Source organism: Diabrotica undecimpunctata, chromosome 1 (assembly GCF_040954645.1).
Source record: "Diabrotica undecimpunctata isolate CICGRU chromosome 1, icDiaUnde3, whole genome shotgun sequence".
In the NCBI taxonomy this organism is placed as follows: Eukaryota; Metazoa; Arthropoda; class Insecta; order Coleoptera; family Chrysomelidae; genus Diabrotica; species Diabrotica undecimpunctata.
In genome coordinates, this window is record NC_092803.1 from 59,406,545 (window position 1) to 59,421,289 (window position 14,745).

Consider the following 14,745-nt stretch of genomic DNA (forward strand, 5'->3'; position numbering starts at 1 on the left):
CACGCTTATTTACACATTCACTACACATTTTTTTGATACATTGCAAACATATCGGTTGTTTACACTGTATACACAGAAAACTTGTCTTCCTTTTCAATTTTGGGTTACATAGATAGCAGTACTTCCTAGCGTTCCTGGGTAAGGTATCTGTATGATCGTCATTTTCGGTTGAATTTAGTGCATTTTTCGTCTACTGAATCTACACCTGCTTTTGTATTGTTATAAAAGGCATTTATTTCCGGTAACCCAGTTTCGATATCATCTTCTTTCGTGTGATGCAACGAGGATATTAAAAGCACAGCCCTATTTTTCTTTGGCACTCGAGATATTATAGTTTTAGTTTTTTTAAATCCGTATAAAGTTGAGTTTACAGATCTTGATCTAGACGGTAGGAACTCTTTAGAAATTTCTCTCTTATTCCTTTTCATAGTGCCAACATATGTTAAATTATTATTTAATAAAACATCTACAAGTTCTACTGATGTGTACCAGTTGTCGCCTGTAACATTTTTATTACTGCCAAAGATCGGCTTGCAAAGGCGAACCACTGCTTCGAGGGAATAGAGAGTTTTTTTTCTTGTGGAGTCAAATTCCATAATGCATCAGATCCTTTTCCAGAATATATATGTGTTGTATACATAGTGGGTGCGAGCATCTGCTAAACATTGAATCTTTATTCCATACTTTTCGAGTTTACTAGGTATATATATTTTAAACCTACATCGCCCTCGAAAACCGACTAGCATTTCATCGGCTGTAGTATTAGCACCTAGTACATAAGAATTTTGGTTGAATATCTTTAAAATGTGGGAAATTGTAATCGTAAATTTTATTGTAATCGCCATAATATAGTAAATAATAATAAATGCCACAACAAAATAGCTTCAAACCAATATCGTTTTAAATATTTATTTAACACTCCGTTCGACGTCGGTGATCTGTTAGGCCAAGCCTACGACGTAAAATGTTATTTTCTTAAAAACAAATAATACATTGTTGAGATTTTCAATACATATCCTAAATCTCCTAAACTTATAGCCTAAAAAGTTTAGCACATTTCCAATCGGGAGCTGACGAAGAGTACTTACAGTTTACAGATCCATTATTCGCTTCCAAATAGACTATGGTAATTTTGTCTATGTCTGCCTCCAAGTCACATCTGAAAGCTCTCGACTCCGTACACAATACCGGTCTTAGGATCTGCTTAGGTGCCTTCAGATCTAGCCCAGCTCAAAGTATGTATTGTGAGGCTAACGAACCGCCACTTTGGTTAAGGAGACAACATCTTTTGTCATATGCAGCAAGCTTATCAGCCAATAAAAAAAATCCAGCAAAAAAACTACTTATTCAACCAAATAATCTCATTTATCATTCTCAGACCACTAGAGCTACACAACCTCTCTCTTGTATAGTAAATTCTATTCTCGACGGTTTTGATCTTGCTGCAACTTCACCCTTTCATATCTCCACACATCCTCCGTGACATAAGCAACTTCCGAATGTCAATACCTCCCTTTGCTCTTTCAATAAACATGATACCCCTAAAGCTATAATTAAAAAATTGTTCCTAGACATACTTAATCGAAATCAGTTTCATAAAGTTCTTTATACAGATGCCTCTAAAAATAATGTAGGGGTGGGTAGTGCTGTTGCTACCTCTTTCCGCACTACAAAACTTATTAGACTTCGTACCGTTTGTAGTGTATACTCTGGAGAACTACATGGTATCAAGACTTTTCGTATGTTAGAACCAACTGACCGCAATGCAGCGTTTGCACAGACTCCTTATCGTCAATACAAGTAATTAAAAACATGTTCTCAGATCATCCTCTGGTAAATTTAATACATGACATATAATAAACTTATGGTCCATGGAATAATTGTCACTATTGTCTGGGAACCTTCACATGTAGGAGTTGTAGGAAATGAGGCTGCAGATGTAGCCGCAAAAGAAACTTCTACTTTGGATATACCTATATCAAATATCCAGCTGCATAATGATATTAAGCGTATATATGACAAATGGCAAGCTAATTGGAGCACAACTCCGAGTCATTTACACGATATAGAACTAGTTATACCTTCCTTAGAGCTACCACCTATGTCCAGAAGACACAAGGTTACTCTAAGAAGATTAAGAATTGGACACACTCGGCTTACACATGGCTTTCTCATTCTACCGATTCACCTACATGCGGCCATTGCAGCAGTCCCTTCGTCAAGCATTTCCTTAAAGAATGTCCACATCTTTCTACTAAAAGAGAACATCAGTTGGGAGGTAATATACAAGAAATGTTAAATGAAACTGAGAAATATGCAAGTCTGTTTAAATATTTAAAAGACAAAGTACTTTATAAACTCTGAATTGTAATTATGTATAACGGTTAAATTATTTTATTTTGCGTCTAGTTTGGGGTATCTAAATTGATGAGTAAATCGTAGAAAATTATGTAAATATTCTACACTGGGTTGGGTTTCCCGGATCGAGAATATGCAGTGTAATTCATAGATATGCCTCAGTAGTTCTTGTTATTTTGGTTTCGTGTGAAATACCCCTGATAATAAAGTGATTCCGCGAACGTATCCTGTTTTAGGGTGGGTAGTAGGTCTTTTATTAACTTTTGACATTGAAACTTGGGACAATTATTTCAGTGATGGATACCTATAAAAGAGAAATTCAACGTCTAACTACTCTATATGAAGAAGTAACTATAATTCCGATAGTTCTAATGCCGACGATGATAGTGAAGAGTTTAGCGATCATGACACGAAATCTGAGCAAGAGTTTATCGCGGAAGCAACACCAACGATTCAAGAACAAACAATTAATGAAGAACAATCCGACAGGAGATTATATTATTGTGCGAAGGATGGAATTAAATGAAAGAAATTTGCACCAGCTACAAATATTCGCAAACACTGAGAGAATATAGTTTCTCACTTACCAGGAACTACACGAGAAGCAAAAAACGCAATGAGTCCCATTAAATCGTAGGATCTTCTAATGCAAAATATTATTAAACTTGTAGTAGAATCTTCTTTATTTCTTCAGTACAGCCTCCTTTGTTGGTTATTAATGAGCCCAGATACACAAATTTATCTACAACAGCGATATTGTTTATCATGACCAGATGATTTTGATTGTTGTTAGCTCTGTCAATTATCATGATTCTCGTTTTATCTCTGTTTATTTTAAGGCCCATCGTTAAGCTTACGTCTTCTATCCGTTTTAGCAGGTGAATCAATTCACCTGCTACTAGCGAGGATAGTGGTATCATCTGCATATCTCAAGTTGCAAATCTTCTTCCCGCCAATGGTGATGCCACCGTTCCAGTCCTCAGTAGCTTTAGCATTATCCATTCACTATAGATGTTAAATAGAATTGGGCTTAGTATGCAGCCTTGTCTCACGCCCTTTGTGACCCTGAAACTATCGGTTAGTTCCCCATTTATTCTAACTCTGGCATAATTGTTATTGTACAGGCTTTTAATTAGCAGTATCAGATGATTGGGGACTCCCATTTCAGACAAAACCTGCCACATTTTACTCCAGTTGACCAAATCGAAAGCTTTACTATAATCTATGAAGCACAAATATGTTGTGATGTTGAATTCTCTGGATTTTTCTACAATCTGCCGTATGTTTAAAATTTGTTCTCTAGTACCACGTCCGGCTTGTTCCTCCGTAATGTTAGGTAGTAAAAAGGGCTTTATCCTCTCGAGAATTATGTGTAAGAGTATCTTACTGCAATACGTAATTAGAGCAATTGTGCGATAGTTGCTACATAAATCTTTCGCTCCCTTTTTATGTATGGGAATATATAGTGATTGTGTCCAGTCCTCAGGCCATTTACCTGTCTCCCACACTCTTTGACAAATTTGATGTATTATATCCACTCCAACGTCATCTAGGGCCCAAATAATTCCAATAGGTATGTTATCTGGACCGGCAGCTTTCTGACTTTTTTGCCTCATAATTGCTGCTTCAACTTCACTTTTGAGTAGTCAGGTTCCGTCACAAAACTGGCATCTTCTTGTTGTGATGGGGCGTCTGTGCTTTCCTCCATCATCAGTCGTCCACAGTATTCTTTCCATCTGTGTAAAATATCTTTTTTAGAAGTGAGTAGAGTTCCGTTATCATCTTTGATAGCAAGGTAGTTTGGTGTAAAGGAACATGTTATCTGCTTTATTTTTTTAAACATGTCTCTGGTCTCAGTTTTGGTTTTATGCCCTTCTATTTCCATGCAGATTTTGTTCAAGTGTGTGTTCTTGTCCTTTTTGCAGAGTCGTTTTATTTGACCGTTCAGCGCTTTATAGACCTCTTTATCACTTTCACTGTTCAGTCCTGTGGCTTTTAAGCACTTCCTCTCCTGTATTTTAGTCCACGTGGAGTCTGTTATCCATTGTTTCCTTCTTTCTTCCCTATCACTCTTAATGTTTTTCGCAGCATTATGCAATATGGATTTTGTTTTTGTCCATATGCTATTTGAGGACTCTTCTGGATTTAATGATTGTTTGAGGTCACATAGCTTTTGCATTGCATAATCCCAATACGGAATATACTAAACAACGAAGACAATTTATTTAAAAATTAGGAGGAGACCTAGTGAAAAGTTATTTGGAATCAAGGGCTACAACGTCAGGAATACATTCTAACATTCGACAAGCTGTTATAAAACACCCTGGAATGCCGACCTAATTCACCACCAGGTAAAAGAGGGCATTGCAAATACTGCAGTAAAAGGAAAGCCCGCTATTTTTGCACATTTTTCAAATTTGGTTATGCATGATCCTGCTGTGAGAAGTGTATTTAGCAAAAAAAAAACCTAAGAAACTGCCAGAGTGATTAATTTTTCTGTATTTTCTGTCACAGAATTTTGCTGAACTCTTTGTGTTTCTTAATATAGTTTCATTATTGTTTTGATCAATTTTTGCACAATAGAAGAACAATTTGATTTTTTGTAAGTGTGGTAAGCTGTCAAAATTATTATGTCAAATATATCACTTATTTTTGATCTACTTTAATTTAATACAAGGTAGGCATAAACAAACAAAATATTTCCATCAGATAGAGGAAAATACCCTATAAGTACAAATAAAATGTGTTTCAAAAATATTAATTAAAAGAAAATAAAAATATAGCCTTATTTGTATTCCCAATAGATCAACAAATATATATTAATTCTGGCAGCTTGAGATAAAAGCGAAATAAAAGTCTCCTCTTTCGTACATTTATATTATCGAACTCTTTCTACATACAAGGTAAACATTAAAAATAAAAAAGAGTGGAGACAATTTTGAAAATAATTTTATTTCTCTGGGATCGTATTAGTCTTTGGAATTTCAGATACATTGATTATGAAGCATACACGAACGTCTCGACTATATGCACTTGATTATTCTCAGCACGCGTGCTTTCCAAAAAGTAATACGACCAAAAGAATCCGTTTTGTATACGAAGTATTTAAAGTTATGGTGTCCAGTCACAAAAAGAGGATATTTTACGTACAAATGATTTGAGCTTTCAAAAGGGATGTTCACATACCAGATTCCCAAAACAAGGAATGCGTATATCAAAATCTGCCTAGCGATTGTGTTTCAACTTCTTGAGAAAATGTTAATATGTACTTTAAAACTCTCTAACTAGTTGTCAGTGCTCTTTTTTAAATTGAATTCTATTTTATTTATAGTTGGAAATCTGATACGTAAATATATTTTAGGCGTTGATTGGTTTTTTCTATAAATTATGAAAATAAAAACATTCTTCCACCAAGTAAGGCAGAAAGTGTTTATTAATTAGATGATTCTGGTGGTGTTACTAAACTTTTTTCCAATAATCAGTGCGTACTTTACAAATAAAGTTTAAAAACACAACATTTCTGATCGTAACGTTCGAATACCAACGATTGATTACCCACTTATGTTAATATTATATCAATTATGAAGTTTTGTTGCTGTGAATATTACTTATTATCTTCAATATTTTTTAACATACGAAGTTATCTTAATAACCAAATTAAAAAACCAATTTAAGAGATTCTGAAAGTAACTGCTGTACAAAATTAGAAAATCAACGGAAATATTACTACTAAACTATTTCACAAAAATATATATCGTACTCCGATTGCGTTCCTTGCACGGTTTATTGGAATTAAGTATATATGGAAAATCGCTAAATAGATTTTTTTCTATCCAATCCTAAACATTTCGTCTTTACAGTCACTTACTGTAGATTATATATATATACCACTTTTCTCTTAAATGGATTTGATGGAACGCAATGTATCCTCTTCATTAATTTTTTTCCAGCATCTAGTTTTTTTTTTCGATTTTTTAATAGTTTCACTATAAAATCTCCCGTTCATCCAGGAAATGTGTTCTTTATTTTTTTTTTAGTAAATAATTTGGAATTTTGTTTATAACTACAAGATTATTTTTCTTCAATAGACATATATAACGTACAATATATTCTACTTTGTTTATACATATTAGATCTTCAATGCGACGACTTTGTTGCACTGTACTAAGTGACCATAGTCTCTAAATACTACGTCGAAAATAAATTCTGACAGATTTCATGAATAAAGAAACGGTTAATATGTACAGGATGTTTCAGATAACCATATTACGATTTTATTTACAAAAGAAATAAACAAAACACAGTTAGGACCTACATTTAACATTTAAAAATAATCAACAAAACGGAATAGAATTATATGAAACACACTGTAAGATTAAAAATAGATTAACCTAGCAAATAGTGTCATAACACATATCTTACAGACTATAGGAAAAATAAAAAAAATAAAAATGCTTAAATTGAGGATAGAAAATCATAACTGATTGATTTTAAATAAGCCACCTCAAAATAATCTACTTCGAATGGTTACATATTGGGCAAAGAAAAAATTTAATGTGATAGTGAATGAACAAACATGACTGTTAACTGCTCTCCATTTCCGTTTAATCCCCATTGTTCTGAATCATTAAAATAAAATTACCTTCATTTTCTAATAGCCAATTCAAACTTTATATTGGGTATACAACGAGACAATTTAGGATACGAATTTAAGCATATGTATGTATAGCTATACCAGCTCCTCTTTAACTTCCTACAGTCCGCACTCGCTGTTCTCTCCAGGTATTAAGATGAAACGTATTTTTAGAACGAAAAGGAATTGAAAGAAGTGGTCCAGCGAGACCTCACAAACTTCCATGACATGGGCATTTGTAAAACCGCACCAAAACTGAAAGATGTGTTGTCACACACAGTAACCTTTTATGTTTCAGGTATTATCAAGTTTTTCCTTTTTTTTTTATAGGTTTCCGCTCTTCATTAATTTTGTTGTTCATCCATTCATCAAATTTTCTCAACATTCCACTGTTACGTCATTGTCATCTGCCATTCAATTTGACAAGTGACAATAGATCAGTAAACCTCTAAATTAACACCAATAAAAAAAATAAGGAAGTTTACAAATTTTAGATAGGTATTTTTGGTAACACAAAACGAAGGGCAGTTTTTTTAATAATGTCATGTTTTGTTAACCACTTTGCCGAATATACAATAGACAATATGAATGAATAACCTTTAATAAATATTACACCAGTCAATGATTAGTTTTTGCTATTAAGAGTAGCCATTTTTGAACGTGACCAAAGTGATAAATATTTAGTGCAAGTATGCTTCTCAATGTTGCAACAGTCAAAGCAAATAGCTAGCCAAATAATTAAGGTATTGTCGGTTTTCGTTAAACTACAGTCAAGGCATGTAAAATAAATACGTTGTCATTAATTAATTTGTTAGACGTGCAAAACCCGAAAAGATGGGTTATAATTTTTGTCGTTGTATTTGTCAATGTATATGTTTCTTTATATTTAATATAGACTCGAACAGGAAGCAGCACACCTGCTTCACTACACAAAGATCTAGTGGTAGGTTTCAAAATAAATTAGCTCATGGATTATATATTTCTTCTGGAATAGGCTAACCAAAATAGGTTCTAAGTGTTGGTCAACTAGAGATTGGTTCACCTCGCTATCTAACCGCAGAATGTTTAAACACAAATATATACTTGCTAAGCTTTTATTAATAATATGAAATCATGTTAAATTCTTGATTTAGTTGGTATGCCTCAGATGAACCATTTAAAATAAACAACAAAGATCTATTATATTAGGACAATGAAAATGTCGGGTTCGAAACGTCTAAACTGTTTCTCAAACTTCCTGATGAACACTAAGCTTACCCGCCATTAGAAACATTGAGAACAAACTGAAATTATTATTATGCCACCTCCTATTAGTAAAGTGAATAGATACCCTATTTCCAGAAACCTAAACACGAAATCGGTGGAATGTGATAGGGCTCTTGGCGTAAAAAACGGAAATAAATACTTTTTTCAACTGTCATAGGAGATACTTAGTAAGTTTAGATGCAATTGACGAGTTAAAAAATATCTATAAGATTCAGATCATGATACTTTTTAATGGAGTTATTTTTGCTCCGTTATCAATGGAGACGTACATGTAGTGGATGATGGTGACAAGAGTGTAAAAGAGCTTAAATTATATGTCCCTGGCAGCATCTACTAAGAGCAAAATACTGTGATCACTTAATAAGAGAATACATAAGCACTATTACTAAATTGTCTTTTAAGTGATGAAAGTAACGTCACAGTTTATTCAGAAGGATATTTTTCCGAAACAAGATACCTATTTAATTCCACCAAAATGTCACTATCAAAAATTTCTACAATACCACATAAAATGATAAAATTTTATGCTGCGACTGGTCTATATACAACAAGAATGGTGTCCGAGTCTTGTGTGGACTCCGTTTCAGAGCGCGAATTTGCCCAATATGATGCCTATGAAGCTCAGAAGTACTGCCAAACCGACATACACCATTGGAATGGTCTGTTCCTGTACGGGTGGGGCGTATCTGTTGACTGGGGCGGCTCGTGATTGGCCTAGCTGTTGTTTCAATTGGAGAATTTCTTCTTTTAGTCGTAAATGTTGCTGCCTCAATTGACTTTCTTCTTCTCTAAGCTGCTGTACCTATATAAAAAAAGGAGTCGTAAAAATTCGATGTAAAATCAAACAGACATATTAAACTAAATGGCCTCTTTACTAACTTTCAAATGGCATTATCTCATGAAAAAATTTATGTTTACGACGAATCGTTGTTGTTATATAAAGGCAAATTAATATTTCAGCAGTGTATGAACAGCAAGAGAAGAGAACAAAGTATGAAATTAAATTCTATTATTTATGTCTATTGATGAGGTCGTAATAACTAGTTAAATATATAGGGTCTTCTGACAGCGACTTCCGAATTTTGACACATGGTAAGGCCATACGGTTGAAGCTACATCTGTCAAATTGGCTGCAATGGATGGATATAGCGTACATTAACATGCGCAAATGATAAAATTGTTCTATTAAAATTAGCTGTGTATACACTGTGTTAGTTTTCCACTGTCATGGCTACAGAATGGGGAACAAAGAAATATTAGGTATGTTATGCTGACGACGCCGCATTAATCGCCGAGACAGAAGACGAACTCCAAAGATTAACACACATCTTCAATACAACAGCCAAGAAATACAATATGATTTATCAGCAGAAGAAACCAAATGTATGAAGAAGTACAACAACAAAGCTTAAAAGCAAGTAAAACGGCGGGATCCCTTAATGATACAATCTGGAAGAACAAACACCTAAGACCAGACACAAAAACAAGATCCACAAGGAAACTAAATTCCTGTAGCTGGCTGTATACCATACATCACAAAAAATTTATTAAAATCCTTTATAAAAGGTATATAAACCCAATCGGGATATATCATAAAGACAAAACGTTTTCGGAATCCATATTCCATCATCAGTGTCTAGGTATACATGTTTAAAGCCACTAAATATATGGGTAAAAACCCGTTAAAAGTTGTAGGTTAAAATTAATTTTACATTATTCGATCTTATGTATTAAGATGTTAAAGTTACCAGTGGATTTGATAACATGGCAACGTACGACTCTACATGAAGTTGCTGGTCCTGAGACAAAGTGTCTACGAGGACTTGATGATATCAACTGAGTTGCTATTATCAAGTCCTCAGGGAGCTTAAAGCTCCAAGTTCATGAGCTTAAGTTGGATAGATACAGTAAATTAAGGATGTGGGTTATGAGAATAATTGGCGATGGAGTGGGAGAAAGTCTCGATTGAATGAGACATGCTTATCGTAAGGTACTCGCATTTCTCCGGAGTTCTTTATGTTGCTGAGTATCTTTTTGATTATTGCTATTGATTCGTTGTCTATTAGTTTGAGTAGTTCTGCTTGTATACTATCGGGCCCTCTGTTTTACCAGCTTTTAGCTGTGCTGTTGTAGAATAAACTTCCTGCTGCAATATTCTTGGTCCATCATTTACGACGTCTACTAGCTCAATGTGTAATCTCTTTGGTCGTCAAACAGTTTCGCAATGCGATGTTTCCGTCATAATCAGTTAGATTTCCTTTCCGCCTCCATTAGTCTACCTGCGAGTTCTTCAACTTTCCTATGCACATTCTAACTATCGTAATATAACGAGACCGAATTTCTTCACATCTTTACATTGCTTCTTTTTTCGTTCGCTTCTTCGATTTTCCTTAGTATTGTTATATTTATTTGGGAGGTTATAAACTTTTTGCAGATAAACCAAGTAAATATGAAGTATGGTCTGGTGCACTTCTCATCTGACATCATGTTTTTTACTATACCCTGTATATATACATTGATGGTACGCTATATACATTATATATGTACTATACGTCTCACGTCGTTTGATTTCATGTGTCATATGCTAGTATTAGCCTAGTTGTTTATTTTGTACTCATTCTTCAGGTCAATAAAGCAAATTTACCTTATGCTTTATATATAAAGCAAATACGTCTATTATTACCCATAATGTCGAATGTCGCTATACGTTCATTAATAACGTAGATGATGTGTAGTGCCCTTTTGATAGCCATTGTTTGCTTTCGACCAGTTTCGATCAGTTGTTTATTTTGTATACAGCCAGAGATACGTTTATTAATAATGAAAATACTGTGTAGTGCCATTTTGATAGTAGCCTTGTTTGTTTTTGTCTATCTCAATATATTCGTTACATCCTCCCCTTTCATTTGCTATGTCGCATGTTAGGATTCGATCAGTTGTTTATTTTGTACTCAGCCTGAGACCTTCTTTTAGTCAATACATAAATCCAAATTTGTTTTTTAGTTAATCTATTTGTATCCACACTGCTCTTGTATCCATAGTGTCTCGTAAGACAGCTCGAATGTAACTATACGTTCATTAATAATGAAGACACTGTGTAGTGCCTGTTGGTGGTTGCCTTGTTTGTTTTTTATATCTTAATACATTCTTTATATGGTTCTCTTTCATTTAACGCATCACACGCTCCAATCGGACCAATAACAACGGAGATACATTAAAACCTCCGTTAACCGAAATAATTGGGGGAGGGGGGAGGCCGTTTCGTACAACAAGAATTTCGGTTAAAAATAAAATTGTTTTTTATAGTAGGTATTCTTGGTCAAAGTATTAATATTAAAAAATACTATAAGGTGATTTCATAATGTCTTCTAATAAGTAAATAGAGAATAAAGTAATAAAAAGTTTAACATGCTTTTTTAAAGAAATCTTCTATTTTCTTTTACGTTTTTGTTTGACAACGATGTTTTGCAGCTATATCTCTCCATCGTTCATTTGCAGAACGTCATGAGTTTGCCTCATTCGATTGCTCGACGAAACGTAAAGCAATCTGACAAGGACAGAACTATATGCAATGACAACAAAAATTAAGAACCTGAGCCGTGTCCCTAACTAATTAGGCCTACTGTATAAAATTCTTAGCTCTAAGGCATTGAAAATCATTGAAGGCAGCATGGCACCGCCGACCGCGAGTCGGCGGTCTCATGCCGCCTGTTGTCTGTTGGGTCGTCATCTTCGTCGTCTGATACGCTCAGGTTGTCTGGATGAAGAACCATATCAATGATGTCCTGGTCGATGAATTCACTTTCTGAGTCATCGGCTGCTAACTACTCACGTATCTCTTCTTGGTTATTTTCGTCAGATCCTGGCAAATTTTTTATTATAAATGTTTAATTTTTTCTGTCGTTTCTTTACCATTTTCTTCTTCAGGATCGTCAATCAAAATCCCATCATAAAGTTTGTTCCAGCATTTGAAGATTTGATCTTGGCCCATGACTCAGCACACCAATAAACAACATGTTTCATTGTTAAAGATTTGAGAATCAACACTTTTGGATTCATTTGTCTTCTGTAATAACAGATGTCTTAAGAATGTTCCTCTATAATGTCCGTTGAATGTCTCTATTACTCCCTGGTCTAACGGCTGAATTAAGCTCGTGACATTCGGTGGCAAAAATCTGACAATTGTCACCATTTTGTAGATTTTGAGGGTGAGTTGGCGCATTGTCAACAAGCAACAGTGCTTTGATGGGAACGTTTTTTGATTTTAAAAAGTATTTTACACTTGGTACGAATTCATGTTAGAACCATTCTGAAAATAAAGTAGTCGACATCCATGAGCTTTTTTGGCCTCTATAAAAATCTGGAAGAGCTTTTTCGAAAATATCTTCTAGAGCTCTTGGATTTTTTGATTTTTAAACACACATAGGCATCAATCGGTGAGTGAAATTAATGGAACTGTTTACGTTTTGCGATAAAAATTTACTTTTTATTGACGAAATTATTGAAACTCAGCCGTTTCGGTTAAACGAGGTTTCGGTTAAGGAAGGTTTTACTGTATGATGTAATGCCCTTTTGGCAATGGCACAATGTGTGTTTTTCTGTCTCAACATATTCGCTACCCCACTCCTTTCCAATGATATATCATACGTCAAGATCTGACGAACTATTCTACCCCCACCACAAAACGCTCAAAAAATGAGCAGAATGCTCATAAGCATTCTGCACATAAACAGCAGCAGCTTTTACTTAATTTTATTTAATTTTACTTAATTTTATTTAGTTGTGATTTAATTTTCCATAATTCTGGAAATGGTTTTAATTTTATTTTATGTTGGTAAACTGTTGACGTTTATGGAAAAGGGTTATGAACAAATTGTGCCAGCTTACACACATAAGAAGGCATATAGAATAAAATGAGAGAGAAAGCTAAGCCATTTTTAGAAAATCTACAAGTTGTCATCAAATTAATAAACTCAGCTTTAGTCTATTTAATAAACATTAAAAATATAGTAACTTTTGTTAATTATAAAATATAAATAACCTTCCGTACCTCTTGTGCAGCTTTCTTCAGCTCCCACTCCACGCTACTATTGTCTGGCACTGCAGCGTTAGCAGCAACTGTCTTGGGACTAAACTTAGTAGCGTCTTCAGCGGTGCCTTCGGCCTGATCAGGCGGCAACTCGAAGACACACTTCAACTTGGAATCCATCAGTTGCTCAGGAGTGATTTCCTTCCACAGCTGGTCCATGTTGAAATCCGATTCGGGAGCAAATGCTGTCTGCACCATGAATTTGTGTTTGTTCTTTTCCGCCGTGTCGAACAACAACGGTTGTGGTTGGAAGAAAACTACAAATAGAGAAAATTAAATGATACCTGAGGATTTTCTTTTCAAAATCAAACATTTTTTTATGAAATAGTAAATTTGTTACACTTTTTTACTTCATGGTACATCTACAACCTAAGGAAGATATAAAATCATATACATTAAAAACTATGAATTTCAGAGAAGGAAATGGAATGGAAGGTGCTGAATGCAACCCGAAACCAAGGTCGAAGGATTATTGTACCTTACGATAAATAGTGAAAGATTAAGATCGATAATAAAATGATAACTAAATTCAAACATTTGCATAAGAAGTAGATGAACTATTTATCACTTTAAACATCGCAAGAAAATAACAAAGAAACACGAAAGTACATTAGCAAAAGAAAATTTGCAATGTGACAAAAAAATATATAGTGTCTAAAAATCAATAAAACAATACAATGGAAGAAATATTTGGAATGATACCTGTTCCAGATATTTATTAAAATTACCCTTCAGTTGCAGACAATGTTCGGCCATTTCCTGTACATTTTTGCAGAATCTGCATGTAGCTCTTTTCACTTCCAAAGATTATGAGTATATAAAAGCATATAGAGTAGCAAGATTATTTGCAATATCGTTGCATTAGCAGTAATTGCTTTTTTGCCTGATACGCCTAACAAAATTACCACAAAATCTTTACACCTGTAATTATTTCCCAAGTGAGTCTGCACTTTTTTCAACTATTGATTTGCGTTGTTGTTTTCACCAAACCAACGTCGAATAAGTAATTATAGGTCTGACAATCGTTATACATGACCAATCGATCATTTGAAGTTTTAGATCTCATATTTTACGCAAAGCCTACGACACATCCATAGAGCTCTTGTTGCTTTTATTGCCAAATTTAGGAGGTGCACATTCCACGCCAGTTTCCTATCAATGATAACTCAGAGAAGCTTAACCTCTTCCGAGAGAATGACAGTTTTGTTGCTGTAATGGTGGAAGGTTAAATTGTTAATTTTATTTCTAATAACTAATAAGGAATTAAATAAGGGTGGTTTTCTTCGCATATACTAAGAGTATGGAAACCACTTACAAAATATAACAGTGAACACGTATTGGTCTCTTTTACTGTATACAGCCAAATCTTAATCAACAGATACTGGGATAGACAAATATT

At 34.3% G+C, this 14,745-nt stretch overlaps 1 protein-coding gene across 1 annotated transcript in view; it reads right to left on the reverse strand.

Moving 5' to 3' along the window:
- Positions 1-5,221: 5,221 nt before the first annotated feature.
- Positions 5,222-14,745, reverse strand: part of LOC140449819 (vesicle-associated membrane protein-associated protein B-like) — a 36,291-nt gene continuing 26,767 nt past the window's right edge. The window contains exons 3-4 of the mRNA XM_072543180.1: positions 13,308-13,603; positions 5,222-9,059 (exon numbers count right to left, since the gene is read on the reverse strand). Coding sequence (XP_072399281.1) covers positions 8,841-9,059; positions 13,308-13,603 — 515 coding nt within the window. The 3' untranslated portion in view covers positions 5,222-8,840. The remainder of the gene's footprint in view (positions 9,060-13,307; positions 13,604-14,745) is intronic.